This window comes from Rhopalosiphum padi, chromosome 3 (genome assembly GCF_020882245.1).
Source record: "Rhopalosiphum padi isolate XX-2018 chromosome 3, ASM2088224v1, whole genome shotgun sequence".
NCBI classification, from domain to species: domain Eukaryota; kingdom Metazoa; phylum Arthropoda; class Insecta; order Hemiptera; family Aphididae; genus Rhopalosiphum; species Rhopalosiphum padi.
This window is the reverse complement of record NC_083599.1, coordinates 77,101,976-77,121,254: the sequence shown is the minus strand read 5'-3', so window position 1 is coordinate 77,121,254 and position 19,279 is coordinate 77,101,976. Positions and strand designations below refer to the sequence as shown.

General features: G+C 26.1%; 4 protein-coding genes across 4 annotated transcripts; 3 read left to right on the top strand and 1 right to left on the bottom strand.

Moving 5' to 3' along the window:
• Positions 1 to 384: 384 nt before the first annotated feature.
• On the top strand, positions 385 to 1,141 carry LOC132923978 (uncharacterized). Its single transcript, XM_060988020.1, has 3 exons — positions 385 to 624; positions 754 to 913; positions 979 to 1,141. Exons 1-3 carry the CDS (start codon positions 424 to 426, stop codon positions 1,107 to 1,109), a joined length of 492 nt encoding a protein of 163 aa, XP_060844003.1. The 5' UTR covers positions 385 to 423; the 3' UTR covers positions 1,110 to 1,141.
• Positions 1,142 to 1,906: 765 nt separating this feature from the next.
• Positions 1,907 to 3,310, top strand: LOC132925756 (uncharacterized). The gene has a single exon (XM_060990122.1). The coding sequence runs from the start codon at positions 1,907 to 1,909 to the stop codon at positions 3,308 to 3,310; it is 1,404 nt and encodes a 467-aa protein (XP_060846105.1).
• A 12,782-nt stretch (positions 3,311 to 16,092) lies between these two features.
• LOC132925755 (uncharacterized) lies at positions 16,093 to 17,329 on the top strand. Its single transcript, XM_060990121.1, has 2 exons — positions 16,093 to 16,098; positions 16,331 to 17,329. Exons 1-2 carry the CDS (start codon positions 16,093 to 16,095, stop codon positions 17,327 to 17,329), a joined length of 1,005 nt encoding a protein of 334 aa, XP_060846104.1.
• A 765-nt stretch (positions 17,330 to 18,094) lies between these two features.
• LOC132925754 (uncharacterized) lies at positions 18,095 to 18,856 on the bottom strand. The gene is made up of 2 exons (XM_060990120.1): positions 18,326 to 18,856; positions 18,095 to 18,193 (listed from the first exon to the last, which is right to left on the bottom strand). The coding sequence occupies exons 1-2, from the start codon at positions 18,854 to 18,856 to the stop codon at positions 18,095 to 18,097; spliced, it is 630 nt and encodes a 209-aa protein (XP_060846103.1).
• Positions 18,857 to 19,279: the final 423 nt, after the last annotated feature.

Sequence of the window (19,279 nt, the reverse complement as noted above, 5' to 3'; positions counted from 1 at the left end):
ATAAATATTTTATTTGTATGGCCAGGAAACTGATGATGTGATAAAGTTTATTTTAAAATAATAATATAGTATTTAAAAAATTAAATAACAATTACAGTTTTAATTTTAAATCTATTCATATTAAAGAATATCATATTGTTTTGCTTTATTTATTATCTAATAAAATTTAAAAGTGTATTTATCAAATACTACTATATAATAATGTAAACAAGTAAATTTCATAATAATGGTAAATAATGGTTTTTAAAATAACATTGTGATGGTATAAAGATATATAGTTAAAAAAAATTTTTATATTTTTATGATATTTCGTGTCAGGCCCAAAAATTATCAAGATAACAATAAAGTAATTCCGGATATTTTAAATTGAATTTAGATACTCTTGAAAAAATTAACCGTAACGTGTTAAATTTGAAGTATGAAATGAGATCACTTCATGAAAAGATTGATAAAATTGAAGAAATGATCAGAAACAACACAATGAACAGCAATGCTGAATTGAACAAAGATGCAAGTGTATCAGATTTATTTATATCACTAAACAGTGATTTTCCTTTAGAGGATGAAGATGCTCTTCAAACATTTGAAAATAAGCTGTTAGATAACAATTATAGGATACAATTAGTGAGTTGTTATATATATTTAATTTTATATATTTATTTATGAATAAATATAAATATGGGTTTAATGACTAATTGTGTAAATTAATTTTAAATTACCTAAGTATAATTTTTCCATAATTTTATGCTTTAGGTGGCTGAACTTGCCCGTTATGTGCGCAATACATTACCAAGTACCATAAGGGCTATGATGCGTTTTCTTTTCAAAGACACTTTACTACAAGAGTATAGTTATAAGGGGCAAAAGAAAAAAAAAGTGTTTTCAACTCTTGGAGCTAGCTCTATTATATTTGGTAAATTATAGACATTTTACTATGAAGTTGATACAGAAATATTACAACTTTGTTTAAAATTTTAGATGCTGTGAAAAACATGAAACGTTATCAAAAGCACGATAAAATTGATGTGGAACAACCTATGAAAATTTTTATAGCTGGTGCGAAATTTAGAGAGCACAAAATTGTGGAACTACAATCAAATACATTATAATAATATTAAATGTAATCATTGTTATTTATGATTATGACTGTAGTAAAATATATCTACTCTAATAATAAATTTGTTAATATAAGTTTATATTATTAGTGTTATAATTTATTGGTGCTGTTGTTGTATTTAATCACATGATTCTAATACAGAATATATAATAAAATATATAATTTGCATAAAAAAAATGGAAATTATTTTATTGTATTATAATAATAAAAAGGTACCATTTGAAATAATATTTTGATACTCGTTATTATAATAGAACTAAAGTAAAAATATAATCATTTATAATTTTTAAACTAATTTAAATTATTTATATGATATTGATAAAATATTTTGTATGTAAAAAGTATGATTATATAAATATTTTTTTCTACATTTTTTTGATTACAAAAATATTAAAATAATATTTATAAAACAATGGTTGGCCACTGAAGTTATATTTTATAAATGTTATTTTGATAACATTTTAATAATATTCTTATAATAATGTTCTTTTAATATTCTTATAATAATGTTCTTTTAATATTCTTATAATAATGTTCTTATAATATTCTTAAAATAATATTTATAAAATGTAACTTTAGTGGCCAACCATTATTTTATAAATATTATTTTAACATTTTTGTAATCAAAAAAATGTAGAAAAAAAACATTTATATAATCATGTTCATTACATACAAAATATTTTTTCAATGTCATATAAATATTTTTTTTGCTATCTGCTTCTATCCATGAAAAAAAACCTTAAATATTTTTTTGAATTACCTAATGTCTTTAAATTAGTCAACCAATATATGGATGATTCTTTAAACAATAAAGAGGTGCTATCTTCATTTTTAGATGGTTCAACATGGAAGAATATGAGATCCAAGTTTAAAAAACAGTTTGTGTTCCCTATTTTTCTTTATTACGATGATGTAGAAATGGGAAATCCTCTTGGATCTCACTCTGGTATTCACAAAATGGGTTGTGTTTATTACACAGTTGCTGGGCTCCCCCCAGAATACTTATCTTCACTAGATAATATATTTCCTGCTTTTTTATTTCACACACAAGATAGAGGATATCAATCTATTCCTAATAAACAAATGTTTTCAGCTCTAATAAAAGAATTAGAAAGTTTGCAAGAAGAGGGTATTATGATTAGTATTGATGGTAAAGAAATTAAAATTTATTTTTCTCTAGGTTTAGTTTTAGGGGATAATTTTGGTTTAAATTCCATTTTAGGCTTTGTTGAGAGTTTTTCAGCTAATTTTTACTGTCGGATATGTAGGTCCCCCAAACAAGAACTTCAACGAATGTGTCGTCAATCAAATCTTTCACTTAGAAATGCAATTAATTATGAGTCTGATGTTCAACTTAAAAATGTACATAAAACTGGTGTTCATGAACAATGTATCTTTCATAAAATTCAGCACTTTCATGTTACTGAAAATTTAGTTTGTGATTGCATGCATGACATCCCGGAAGGTGTGGCACGTTATGATATGGCACTAATTATTTCAGGTCTCATTGAGCAGGGTTATTTTACACTAAATGAGTTAAATAACCGAATATGTTTATTTAATTATGGCACTACAGAACGAAAAAATGTACCTCCATTAATCCGTGAGTCCAATATCAAAAAAGGTAATATAATAATGTCAGCTTCAGAAATGCTATGTTTAATTAGGTACTTTAGTCTGATGGTTGGTGAATTGGTACCTAGATCATCAGAGTATTGGAAACTTTACCTTCTTCTTCTTCAAATTACTAACTTATGCTGTGCTCGGAAAATACAAAAAGATAGTTCTTTTTTATTAGATTCCCTCGTTTCTGAACATAACAAATTATACTTATTTTTGTCTAAAAGTACTTTAAAACCTAAATTTCATATGCTCACTCACTATGGTCATATTTTGCGAAAAAATGGACCATTTACTTTAACATCTAGTTTGCGTTTTGAGGCTAAGCATAAAACTCTGAAAGCATTAGCAAATGCTATCCCTTGTCGAATAAATCTTGGTTACACTATCTCATATAAATTACAGTTGCAAATGGTCAATCGTCTACTTTTGGGTACTAATTTTAGTGATAAGAACTTAAAACTTGGCTTAGGAAAAATTATAAATTGTTCTTCAGAATTCCCTCATACAATAATTGCACAACTTCCTGAAGAACTAAAAACTAATTGTTATAAAGCATCATGGCTAGAGTAAAAATCTATATACTATACAAAAAAGGTTTTAGTTGTAATGAAAACCAATTTGGATGGTAGTATATTTGGTGAAATTGTTTTTATGCTTGTAGGAGAATGTGAAGTTCCTTATTTTTTATTAAAACCTCTTAGTACTATTGGATATGATTCTCATTTCCACGCCTATGAAATAGAAGGTGATGATAACTCTAAAGATACTAATTTAGTTGGTTTCTATGTTACTGAATTATGTGATCCTACACCTACAATATCACGTATTCTAGGAAACAATAAAAGCTATGCCACTTTAAGGTATGCTCTTTAAATGTATTAATTTTAATGTACCTTTTACTACTAAACCTAAACATAGTGTATTTTGTATGTTGTATATACATTATCTATAATTTATGTACAAATAATGTATTATTTTTTATTATTATTAATTGATTTCATTAATTGTATAGTTTATTATATTAATTTGTACTTATGTAATTAATAAATAAATTTTTTAATGTTTTATGTAATGAGCTATAATGGAAAATGAAAATGTGCTATAGCTAAAAGTATAGAATAAAATGAATTGTTTGTAACATCTTTCTTTTTAACTAATGTATACATAGTGTAAAAAAATATATAATTGTCTTATGTTAATTTTTGTAATTTTATGTTTGTGTAAGATATATATTATGTATTATGTAATAATTATTTATAACTAATTGTATATATAGTAAATTTGGTATGCATATAATAAACACATTTTCTTCTTTAACTATTATTACTTCTTATAAAACCTACCTAATTTTTAAATACCTAGTTTATTAATGTTTAATTAACTTTTATAACTGAATATATTTTTCAAAATAAAAGTATTATTTTGTAACTACAGATTGATATTTAAAATAAACTTATTTTAAAGTTAATTTGACCAATATTTAAATTTTGAATTACACCCATGTAGTCTTAAAAACACACAAGAGAAGTGTTAAATTGACCTAATTTTAAACCCAGTGTAGTTGTTTCTCCAGTTAAATTAGCATGTATTAGTTATTAAATTTAACTTATAGTGGTGTTAATTTGACAACAGTTAATTTTTATTTTAAGTCCAATTTAGTTTTTCCAACTGTTAAATAAGCATTCATCAGTTATTTAGTTTGACTTATAGCGGTGTTGATTTGACAACAGTCCATTTTGATTTTAAAACATATTGAAGTTACATAGACATTATTTGATGTTAAAACAAGCGTTTAAAAATGCCAATAATCGTTCTTACGAGTGTTAAAAAATTTAAACCTAATTAATGTTAAATTAACTGCAGACTAGCCTTAGCTCAAAAACGACGTTCAAATGTGAATAACTTTGACACTTTTAGTGGTTAATTTGATCTCAGATTTCTATGTGTGTACATTCATTTATACGGGGCCGTCTACACTGAGCGTTTTTCGGTTACCGTTATTTTTTGAATAGAGTACTTAGCAGTTTTTTTAAATATTAAAAAATAATAAACATGTATTCAACCGAAAAACTTATAACTGAGGTTCAAAACTATTCGTGTATTTGGGATATGACCTCAAATGATTATATGAATAGGGACCTAAAAATCGCATCTTGGTTGAAAGTAGCCGAAGCAGTATACAATTTGGAATGGGGTAACTTAGAAGCTGCTGAAAAAAAAAGAAAAAGGTAAGACAAAACAATTAATCATATGATTATAAATAGATTAAATAGTTATAAATAAATAAATTAAATAATACTATTGAACAAATTAGTAAAAGTAAGTATTCATAATTCAAATAAATAATAAAAGATCGTAAGTAATAATAGTATTATTATTATTATTTATATTTTTACACAACTAAACTAATATACTATACCTTCTTATGTTATAATGTATCATGTACTGTATAATATAATACAATATAATATAAATAATATAATATAATATAATACTGTGGTATAATATGACATTTTATTAGACAAAATATAATAATATTATTTAATGCATATTATAATGTATACAATTAAATTCAAATAAATGGTGATATTATAAGTACAAAAAAAAAATAATATCCCAGATAGCATAAAAACGTTATTTTAACATTTTTATATTATTATTTTTTTTATTTTATCAATAAGAAAACGTTTTTTTTTCATCAAATTTTGATCAGAAAAATGTTTTTAATATATCAATAAAACGCTATTTGGCCGTCAGAATTACATTATTAAATTATTTTAAATTTTATGACAAGTAAATAATATTTGAATAATATTAATAAAACATACTTTTTTTGATTTAAATTAAATATTATTTTACGGACAATTTATTATTGTTTTATTAGTATCATAAAAAAATCATTATTAAAGTTATACTAATTTAATATTAATTAGATACCATCATAAAAATATTAGTTTTTTAAAAATACCCATAATTTGTAATTCCCAATTTCATTAGATAGTTTACCAAATTTGATTTAATTATATTTTGATCAATTCTAGTAACTGCTCACTATATAATTATTTATTTGAAAAGTTATAAATACATATTCATACAAATTGTATATTTTAATTTCTCACCCCTATGGCTATTAATATACACTTGTATTCATTTTAGCTTTTTGTCTTTCTATAATAAAATCAATTCATTATACCAACTTATTATTACTATTACGGTTAAAGTAAACACATAGATATAGTTAGGACATTTTAATGAAAAATAGAAATAATAATACAAACAATTTAAACTATATTCTGTTTTATTTACTATATACTTATAGATTTAAAAAAGTATGTATAATAAATATATTTATTATATTGTTTGATTGCTTTCTGCATGATTGTGTCTGTTAGTTTTTAATTTACTTTGTTCTCGGAATTTTGCACCTGCAATAAAAATTTTTATTGATTGTTCTACATCTATTGTATTGTAATTTTTAAATTTTCCAATACTTTTAATTGATTCTGAAACAAATAAAATATAATACATTTATTAAATAATAAACATATTATTTAAGAGAAAATTATAACTATACATTTCTATCTGTTTTTAAATCTCACTAAGCAAAACATAAAAAATTAAATTAAAACTAACCACTGACAATTAAAAGAAATTTAATTTTAATAGAGTTAATTTATAAAGCTATTATATAGTTCAAAATTCTTAAGTTCATCACCATCAATTTTTTGGACAGTTAATTTTAGATTATGCTTTTTATAATAGTGAATCAAAAATTGTATTTAGTAAAACAACAATTTGAGATGACCTATTTATTTGATGATTTTGACAGTGGCAGAATTCATCAATACATTCATATTACAGAATTTATTTATCAACTTAAAATAATAGGTTCAATGTAAAGTAATTGTGTCTATACCTATATTTGGCAATGTTTACACTTAGATTGTACTAAATAACAATTTATGAATCAATATATTCATTTAACAAATCATTATATGTTTATACATACTTAATTAAAACTATTAATTTAATCAATTTACATAATTTTTTTTAAATGAATATTCTTATAGTAATAGATTGTTGTAAGGTAGATTGTAAGACAGCTCAAATGACTATTTTTCATAGTTTGGAAATAAGTGATATAATAAATGAAAATCTTAGAAAAAATTATAAATCTTAGAAAATTTGTAATCTATTACACATAAATTTGATTATTGATGGTTAACCTTACATTATAATAAAAAACATACATACCAAAAATCACTGAACAAAGGGCTAAAGTTGAAAATACTTTTTTTTGTTTTTGCCCCTTGTAACTATAGCTTTGTAAAAATGAATCATCAAATAAATATCTTAATATAGCACGAGTAGTACTTTGAATAGTACTCCTTACTAAACGCGATAACTCACACACCTAAAGAAAGCATTTTATTAATTTTAAAATATAATTATAGTTATAATAGTGATACATTTTTAAACACTAAAACTTACTATTTTTTTTTTTAAATTATTATCTAAAAGATTGTTTTCAAATGTTGTTAGACTTTCTTCATTTACTATGGGTAAAACAGACATCATAACTTCAAATGTATTCATAGATTCAAAAGAATTGTCATCAATATGTAGTTGCATACGGTTATTACTAATCATAAATAAATTATTCTCCAATTTTTCGATTTTTTCATTCATTGATTTTATTTCATACCATGTGTTTAAGGTTGTACGATTAATTTTGTTTACTTTATCTGCAAAAAATATTTTTTTACCCATTTTTTTAATTATAATTTTTATAAATTCAACACATTGGTACTTACCAATTAATGAATCACTTGTAAAAGATTGCAAACCAGCTGGTGTCAATGGCAGTGGAATATACGGTTCAGTTATTTCTATTGTCGTTGTATCATTAATATTTGTCACTTTAAAAGGTGAAGCCGTCGTTCTAATAATGTTATTTACTATGTCTTCAACATTTTGACTAACATCGGTGTTATCTTTAAAAATAAAAGATGCAAATTAATCACAAGTTCACAGAAAATATTTTTTCAGTTCACAGAAAATATTTTTTCGTATAAACCTAGATATGCAATAAGTATATAATAAATTAAAATAAAATAAAATTTTACCAGCAGCTACTACTATATTATTGTCAACAGATGCAGATTGAAACTCAATAGGCTCTGACATTATATTAAAGTTTGTTTGACTATTATTTGATTGATAATTATGAATAATAAGTGGTGGTGATTCATCAAAATTAAGTTTTCTTTTCGATGATTCGCCTAGACTTGTCTTTTCGATTCCTATAACATATTTGAATACTAAATCATCTACAATATTATTTTAAATTATTGTTGTATGACAAAAAAAAAATAAAAAATAAGCACAACTTATCTATAAGAATATGATTCATCTATTTTAAAGTAATACTTATTTTTACATAATATATTATTCACAAATCAATGACTACATGTCTTTATTTTTGCATACATTTATAACAATAACGTACAATATTACAAAGTATTTTTACCTGAAGGAACTGATGAAGATATATTTGGCATATGTACTTCATCATTATCAGTATCATCAGATGATGAATCTGAAAACAAAATAATTTTAATGCTAGCTAGTATATTACAATATACAATTACATGAGCAAATATATGAAAATAATGTTTTAAATAAAATGAAAACATTAAAATTTGTAATATATTATTATGTAATACTGATACTCACGAGTGAGAGTAGAAGGACTCCACATGCAATTATCTTTCTTATTTGAAAATATTTTCTTTAATTTTCTTCGTTTTTTCACACTTTCATCAACATTGTCAGATAAGTTTGATGTATTTTCTCCTTTTTTTGCTCTATTTCTAGCATCAAGATAATTTTCTAGAAAAAATTTAAAATTGTATCTAATATCTATAAAACAGTGATAGCCTGTGTATAATTAAATTATTATATAATAAATGTTTGTTTCATACTAATTACATTTTAATTTTTGCTATTTTAAATTATCTACTACTAAGTTCTTACCAACATCTTTCCCAATTTTACGAGCTCTTAAAAAATAAAAATCTGTTTTGTTTGGTATAACTTGTTTTTCAATATATTTTTTTTGATTTTTTTTTGGCCACGCGCATGTATTTTTACGATACCAAACTGATGGAACTGCTTCAATAGAGTTATCATTTTCAAAAATAATTACTGACCACATCATGGAATTATATCTATTATAAAAATGAATAGGTGATTAAGTTTATACATATCAATATAACATTATTACATATTACAAATTATAATATTTCATTAATATCCCCTTTAATATCTGAATGTAACACACCTTAAAATGTGTTTCTCATTACCTATAAATATCATATTAAAGATATAATTGAAGGTTTCCTCATGTATGGTAGTGGTTTTCATTTTGGTGGTCACAAATGATAGGTTTAGAGGTTGTCAAAAATAATAGATAAAATGATTTTTCCATATTATTTAAAAATAAAATAAAGAAATTTTTTTTTCTATATTTATACAATAACATGCCAAGGAGTGTGTGTAATCTTAGCTCAAGTATCCCATTAACACATTAATAACAAGTTAAATCGTACATTGTTAAAATTTTATTGATGTATTTTATACTTAAATTTACTGTGAATGCTTAACAATACGTTTTAAAATAATGTTGTATTATAAATTAATCAAAATTGTATACCATATAAATATTTTATCAATAATTAATCAAATTTTGATGAATAAAACAGCGTTATTTTTTTAAGGGTGTCGCATTACAAAAAAATAAAAATTGGAGGGGGTTGCGATCCAAATAAGGTTGAAAACCACTGATGTATGATATAGTTATCTAAAACAATTTTAGTAGTATAGTTCATTTGAATGAGATTGGGTAAAGGGATTGATGGATTATTTAGCCCGTATTCGATTAACAAAACCCTTTATTAACTTCTAAATATTTATTTTACAAAGAATAATAAGCAAATAAATAAAAAAAAAAAAAAAAGATACAGAGTATTTTTATTATAATTGTATAATATAATTAAAAGTATTAAACTGGTTGAAGTGTATTGTATACATATATATAATTTATAATAATAAATAATAATTATATAATTCAAATTACATTTTAGAGTTTAACATATTTTATAGTTTAAAAATGTATCTAGATTTTACAGAGTTTAGAACTGCACTTATTATTTATAACAAGAATGTAATAATGGAAAAACAATTAAATTTTCACCAGAAGGGAAAACACAAACTTTTTTTTTTATATCTTTAATATTAAATAAAATTAATTCATCATTTAATTTATTAACCACATAAATATTTAAACGTGTTGACTCAATTGGTTTTTTAAATAAGGGGAAAGGATTTATAAATTGTTTACATATTATAATAGCTTCATTTTCATTTCCAACTTGAATAATGTTAAAAACTTTAACTATATTGTTATATTTGGTTAAAACATAAGAATCTGCTTCAATATGCGTTTTAAGTGTAAACCTATCGCATTTATAAGTGGTGAATTGTGAATTTATAGTAGTTGCACTATCCAATAATGGACCTTTATTATGGGGCCCGGAAAAATAAAAATCTTTTTTCTCTGTATTATAAGGGATTGAAGCCATTTCATTATATCTATTAATAATTTGTTCCAGTGGCTTATCTGGTTTTCTCAACATTCTTTTCAAAGTACCCATATAGTTTTCAAATGGAAAGGTTGAACATTGATCTAGTTGACCAAAATTAATGTAATCATCACATATATGTGTTAAGCCATGTATATTATGTGAAATTAAATAACTACCATATAAGATTTGAAAGTTTTCAACAAAAGATTCTAATAATTTACGAGCATAATTTATATATTCACTGAAATCTGGGCTTAGTAATATGATCATAGATATACTTAAATTGAGAAAATGTTTCCAATGAGAATCAGATATAACTGGTTTTGTAACTATAGCACCTACATACAACAAAAAAGTACGGAATTCTGTGGCCTTCCACCTATTAACTTGATCAAAACCTCTAGTTTTACGGGCAATTTCACAAGGGATATTAATTTTTAAATTGTTCATTAAAATCGACATTTCATTTATCTTCCATGAAGGATAACGCACTTTAATTGGGCCTTTGATCCATAAATTAATTAGTTTACGGACTGTACCTAGACAAACTAAATGGAGATAGTCCATAGAAAACCCATAAACAACATCAAAATTAGGCAATGTAGCAATTATTGAATTATTTTTAATATGATGATCCTCATTTAACCGTATTATATAATTTTGATGAGTACGTTTGGGGGGACATCTTTCTGGTTTTAAGTATGGAAAACAAACTCTATTTTGAATGTATTCTCCTTCGTGTTCACACCTGGAGCATGAAGAAAAACCAGAATGACCTTTAGTCCTTAAAACATACGATTTTGCGGGGGCGTCGCAACATAATACACTAACACGGAAATCATACATTTTTCCGTTTATTTTAACACCATTTTGCATTAATAATTTAGCTTCTTCAACAAAATCTAAGATAAATTTGTTGCTATCTGACGGTTTATCTTTCCCATGATAAATTCCTACCGGAAAGACACGACCATTTGGACGAATGTAGGCAAGAATTGGCCAAAATTGGTCAGAACTCGATTTGTATAACGGTAAACCATCAATCCCTACAGCAATTTCAATAACAGATGCATTTCTAACATTATCAACCATATTTAATTTTATACCATTTTCAATACCAAAATGGTAGTAAGAACCTGGTTCTATAGTTTTTAATTTAGAAATACCCAAATGTTTATTATTATTTTGCATCAAAGTTCTGGAGTCAAGAGGTAAAGAATCAATAAAACATTTATGTCGTTTTAAAATCTTCAATAACATATTTAAGGCAATTTGAGGTATATTAAATTCTATGGCCCATTTTTTAATTAAACATTTAATATCATCAGATGGCAGGTCTGATGGTTCAAAATTTATATTTTCATCAATTAAATGAGATTTATTATGTTTTTCAGAATGATACATGCTTAAGTTATTTGGTATGATTTGACTATCATTTAAATCATGATGAATAATTATATGACTTGCATTTAATTGATTACTGGAATTTTGGGTTGGTTGGTTGGATAGTAAAAATAATATATTGTCTGAATTAGAATTTAAATGTGAAGTGGTAGTGACATTATCCGATGTACTAGATGTTGACAAAACAGGGTCAACCAAATTTATTGGAACACTATTTTTTAATTCTTCTGCTACCCGCCTTCTTTTGGATCGAACACTCAGATTAAAATTTTTTTGATGAAATGGCATGTTTAAATAATATAAGAGCCGCAAACTGAAAAAAGTATTTTAGAATCAAAACTATTTAATGTTTATTTATTGTTTTAAAAATTCTAAATATGCATAGGGAACAGTTGTTACAGAATTATTAATTTATGTTTTTATTATAGATATTTTTATAATTATTCATTAGGTGTAAATAATAATAAAAAAAAGTCTAATCAAATATCAGTTAGGTAGGTGTTTAATAGTGGGTATTATACAAGAGTACATAATTTATTCTTAAAATAAATAAGCCAAAATTAAAGATAACACCTAAATGATATTAGTAATTGCCAATTGGAACTATTTAGTTATTTTAAAACAATATTACAGTATAATAGGTATCTAGCATGTTTAAAGAGGATGCCAATATTTTACATATGGTAGTCAGTAACTTGATAAACATTAGATATTAACAATAATAACTTTTAAAAACGAGCTTGGGCCATAAACTAGAATTATACCTTTATTATTTTTAATCATTTATAATATATTTAAGAAAAACATTTAATGAAAAAGGTGCCTATGCCAAATTGTTAACGTAAAAATTGAATAAATATAACTGGTACCTATAATACCGTACATTACAAACACGTGGGTAGTAAAATGTAAAGCGGATACTTACAATTTATAAACTTCGGGTTTTTCGAAAATATGTACACATAGACACCGCAATAAGTGCCAATTAATACTGCCAAAGTGCCAACAGTGCACACGAGAAACGAAATGTTATAAATCGTCTGTAGCAAGATCATAGACAACACTATAGTAAGTAATACTAAGTATTATACGGTAAAATAATCGTCACTCAAGCTGGAGACAATAAAACAAAACTTACAGTCACACTAGATAATATAATAATGGTAGGTTATGTTGAAATGTCGAATCATAAAAATAATGATATAAATAATATACGTACCGCCGATACCGGTTTGTTTATCGCAACCGCCACGCTCCGTTCAATTTTCCAACAAAATTTAAAATCCTTAACTAAAAATAGAAAAGTGAATAATAAACACACTGCACTACTGATAATGATCGTTCGTCGCGCTCAGAACCGCAAGAACGGACGAAGATAGAATTATCGTTTCCACTGTTTCCAGTCAATTCTATCGTAGTCCGTGGTCGCGCGAGAACGGCTCAAATGGCCCTTATACGAAAACAAACTATAAGTACATATTATATTCCCAAGGTCATCAGCGAAAACATTCGTCGATCACAACTAAATAGTAAATTATTGCTATAATAAATACGCTATTATATTTTATTAAAAGACGTATAATATTATACAATATAGTCAATATAGCCCAGACTGGTGGTTTTGGGTGTTCAAAAATAGTTATTGTAGGCTGTAGCTATATTGTTATATGTATTACGATTACGACTGTGTATGTGTGTAATGCCTCGAGTCCCTGTCAATGTATACACAATGCCCTATTTCAATGACTGCAATATGGACAATTATATACTTTACATAATGACTAAAACACAGTGGGAAATTATTACGATTTAAAAGATATAAAACAGTTTTTGTTTTCTCAATAATTTACAATTCAATACGAGCACACACACACACACACATATATGTATATATACATAATATATAATGTATATTATATTATTTATATATAATTCAGATTTCAGGTACAATTAAAAATCATATTTTATAATTAGTTTAGTTTTATAATAACATAAAAATCATATGTTCAGAATAATATTTTATTATTTCAATTATTATACCATAATATTAATAAATTCAAAATGAGATTTAGACATTAAGTTTTTGATAGCAAAATAATCATATTTTTAGAATTCTAGTTTATTATTTCAATTATGATATTATAATATTAATAATTTCAAAATATAATTTAGATATTTCGGTTTTGATACTATATTAAACATATTTACAGACTATAATATTATTATTGCTGTTATAATGTCATAATATTATAATATTCAAAATATATTTTAAACAATTCGTTTTTAACAACATAATGATAATTAATTCAGATTATCAATTTATCATCTTGTTTATGATGTTATATTATTAATATTTTTATAATATTATCTTTCAAAATAATTATTTGAAATTTTATTAATATTTTTTTGATATTATTATTTTTGTAATGAAGATATGATATTAATTGGATATTATCATTAGAAAAATGCTATCTGGGATGTATAGGTTAAAATAAAATAAATTATGTCATTTTTTTAAAGAATTCTGTATTGGAAAGGTACCGCTCCATCAGCCATAAAATAATCAGCAAAATTATCCCTTACGTCTATTCCACTTCTATTAATATTTCTTCCACGTGTTGTCAAATTTTCCAAAATATGCACATCAGTTTCTTCATCGTAATTATACCCATCTCTCTTTCGGACAAAATTATGGAGAACACAACATGCTTTTATAATATCAACACAAAAATCTGGTTCCACTAAAATGGTCGTGTGCAATATTGAAAGTTATACAATAATGTTTTGTATTATGTTCTTGTTATTATTTTTATAAATTTAAAGATATTGTGATTGGAAGAAAAGATGTTCTCAATTTTGTAATGATATTTAAAATAAATAATAAACTTTTATTTCAAATAACTGTTTTAATATAAGTACCTAGGTATCCAATAATAATAAGTATCGCTGTCCATTTTTATAATATTATAACATAGTTTTGGATATATCTTGACCGAGCGAAGCAAAGTTTTATTAGTTTTACAACTGAGTGTTTTAAAAAAAAAAACATTTGTTCCTGAAAAACTTATTTTTTTTTTGTAAAAATTATGGTATTACGAACAATGTTCGTAGGGTGTTCCTTAATTTTTGAATTTCAAAATATTATTGGTCTCACCCCTTAAATCGATGTGTATACATATAAAAATGAACTGCAAGAAATTTTAGGTCAATCAAATAAAGTTAACCCGTGCCGACTTGAAGTTGAAGTTTGAACTTAATACATTTTTAAATAATTCTAGACATTTTTGGTATTTCCTAAACCGTTATGAAAATCGTAATTTTTCATCGAATGTTTTTTCAAGTAAATTAAATTTCCAATATATTTTACAGTATAATATTTTTTGATAAATCATTTTATTTATAAGATGCATAAGCTTTAAAATACAAAATTTCTCAACAAATGTATTATTTACATTTTAGTATTTCACTTTAGATTTAATAATTATAATCATAGTTAACTTTTTTTTCTGATGTGGTTAAGGAACACTCTAAGTCGAACATAACCTAACCTAACCTAGAGGGAGGTTTTTTTTGTAGCAAATGAAGAATTAATTTTCCAGTTACTTATTACACCAGCTAATATTAAATAAATAATGTGATGTGTTTTAGTCATAGTCATTACATATTATACGTTTCATATAGATAACGTAAATGAAAAAATAAAAATAAAACTAATATTAAAAATTGTTTAAATGTATTACCTCAAAGTCACCGTCAACCGTTCTTCCGGACTTATAGGATTTCGGAGGTGCGTAGTTTCTTTTGTTAAATTTAGTCGGACCTTTTCAAATAGTTCTTCAAACGACTGAATTGACATTCGATAATAATCAAAAAACTTCTCTGGATATTTTTTTAAATTGCCATAAAATAATTGAAATTTCATGTCGTATTCTTTACTACTGTGTAATGGATGGACCCAATATCTTCTGTGCTTCTGTACTGGTTCTTCGAGTTCACCAGTAGAATCGGCCGCACAAATTATTTCCAGGAGAGAGCTCATTTCTATGTATAGTTATAATTGCAATTAAAATATATTGCACTTGTAAATTAAAACAATTATATTTTGAATTTATAAACACTTACCTGATTTAAAATGTCTTTCTTAAATAATGGAAAGTAAAAACACTATTGATTTAATTTTTATGTACAAGATACAGTATATTAATATTAATAATTACAATTATATAATATGCGTTTAAATGTAGGTACAAGTGAACACGTTTGTTGGACAGATAGACTGAACAGACTGAACCGTCGAACAACATGTTGGCAAGTTTGATTTTCATGAATTCATAACGATTATAAATATTAATATTAAGTAAATTTCGTTGAAATCAAAATTTAACTTTACTAATTAAAATTTAATTTTAAATTAACAACGATTCCCGCGCTTTTTAATCTTGTCTGAAGGTGATCGGCAGCCGATAAACGCACAGTCTGAACGGTCGTGCCGATTGCGGTTCGGTAGCGCCGTTTTTATCGGTTGCCGATAAACCGCTAGTCTGATCTAGCACTAAGCGAAGAAAATAGGTCATTACAAACTATATTATGGCGATCACAACCCAGCGATAAATTAAAAGAGTATTGTTTAAATACGATAACGTACGGAACAACACCCGCGTCATATTTGGCCACCGCGTGTCTCGAAAAATTAGCGCAAGAATGTGAAGAAAAAACCTCGTTGGCTTCTCGGGCGATTAAGTCCGATTTTTATATGGACGATCTTTTAACGGGCGCCAACACGATTGCAGATGCTGTTAATTTAAGAGAGGAGGTGATAAACACTATGAACAGTGCTGGATTCGTATTACGAAAATGGATATTTAATGAGCATGCATTATTGACAAATATATCGAATAATAATGACGATCCAATGTTCATCCTAAATATAGACGGCACCGCGGTAAAGACGCTAGGATTGTACTGGGATCCTCGGACGGACGCTTATCAGTACAAAATTAGTAATCGCAATTATACTAACGACCTGGCGATGTCGAAAAGAAAAGTATTGTCTACCATTGCGACAATTTACGATCCGTTAGGATTAATCGGTCCTGTAATCGTAACCGCAAAAATTCTAATGCAAAAGCTATGGCAACACAAATTAGAATGGGATGCTGTATTGCCGGCGCAATTAAAGGAAGAATGGGGCAATTATCTTGAAGAGTTAACTGACATTGAAAATATAAAAATTCCACGAAGAATAATAGGCGTCGAGAATAATAATGAAATCGAAATGCACGGTTTTGCCGACGCATCAATTTGCGCGTATGGGGCATGCATTTACTTAAAGGCTACGGACGAATACGGCAACTGCACAGCGCGGCTAGTCGCCGCGAAATCACGCGTAGCGCCCTTAAAGGTAGTATCGCTAGCCCGATTAGAGCTTTGCGCTGCCGTGTTATTAATACAGCTGGTAGAAAAGGTGATACCGATTTTAAATATAAAAATAAAAAATAAGTATTATTGGACCGACTCGGCCATAGTAAACCCTGGCTAAATTCACAATCGTCAAGGTGGAAAACGTTTGTGTCGCACAGAGTCGGTGAAATTCATAATTATTCGTCAGCCGATCGATGGAATCACGTCAAGTCACAAGACAATCCCGCTGATATTATATCACGTGGCTGCAGTCCTAATCAATTAAATGGTGGGAGGGTCTTGCGTGGATAAAAAAAGAAAAATCGGAATGGACAAAAAACACGTTAAATTGCGGAGACTTACGAAAAAATTACGATCTAGAAGAAAGAAAAAATCAGATTGTCACTTTGGTCCAAACAGAAGAAACAAATTTAATTACGAAATATTCATCATTAGCAAAATTATTAAAAATAACTGCATACGTATTACGTTGGAAACATCGCATCGTAAAGAGAGATAAAAATACTGCGATACAAAATATTCGTTGACTCCAAAAACCGCACACTTTTGATAAAATACAGGACAAAACCGCACAATTATAAAAATTGTCGTATCCAAAAACCGCACAGTTATGATTTTGACCCCAAAAAGGTCGATAAACAAAAAACGCATATGTATATGTATAATTCATAATTTAAATCAATAATTCATATTTATAATCTCATAGTTCAAAAAAATGTATTTATTTAAAAATTGTATACCTCTAATATTATGAATTAATGTCAACTTAAACATGTGTATATTAAATAATTTAAAATAATTATTAAAAAAAAAAAATGTAAAACTAAAAATTTATAGGAATTTCAAAAATTTAAAATATTAATTTAAAAAAAATTTAAAACTTTCAAAGTTTGATTGGCTGAAACCGACTGCCGACGTTTTTTAAAAACTGCATACGATCTCCGTCACGTAAAAATACTTCCCAAAATTGAAACAAATACTCCTAAAAATAAATACAATTTAATTAAAAATCAAAAATATTATTATTATGTACCTATTTACTAACTTGTTTTTGTTTTTCAATTGGACGGATTATATTTTGAATTCCCTTATGGTACTGGTTCATACGTGTCACTGTATCGATATGAATATTTCTTAAAACATCAATAACCATAAATACAGATGGATTCGGAGAATAAAATTCAGAATTAAACCCTTGGTGAAATCTTTCAGCTCCATTCGTAGTCCTTGTAGTTATATTTGCATTGATTGGATGGGTCCAAATTTCCATTGGGAATTGTCCTTCAATGTAGGTGTTAAGAATGTAGTCTCCAAATTCAGAACATGCATCTTGTGGACATATGGACATTAAATCAACGAATGCATCAGTGACTTCATGTACTGGTAAAAATGGTAATCCAAAAAACATTTTTAGCCACTCACCAGTTTCATTTTGCTTAGCATTATATGATTGTCGAAGGTTATTCTTTGATTGGATTTTCCGCCATAAAGCTTGACCAAAGTGGAATCTACAGCCTTTAACTGTTACTCCAGAAAATGTGCTTTGCACAGCCGTATGAGCAGCTATCTCAAAATCGAGATGGATAATGTTTATATTTAAAACTTGTCTTAACTCCAAACATATATTTTTAATATTGACCCACATTTTTAAGTAACACGATTCAGTTTTAGAAGGTAAAAAACAATGTACTAAAGGAAAATAATAATTTCTGCTCCATCCGTGTATAGTATACAGTTGATAAAAATACTTTGGTTTGTATGTAAAAGTACCGTCAGCCAAGTATTCATCACAATGATTACATAAAAATTCAATATTTTTTTTACACGTAACAATAATCATTTCATCTTGTTTATACACGAAGGTCATTTTTTCATTTTGGCAGGTTAAAATATCGCTATTTGAAACAAAGTTTAGAGCGTCCTCCAAATTTTTCGGTAAATTTGGTAAAAGTTTCCTTCGTTCATTATATATCGACTTCCTTATTAAGTTTATGTCATTGCTTCCTATAACTGCATTATTGTCTATGGATAATACCTCTTTCCGTATTATTTTTCGCGGTCTTTCATA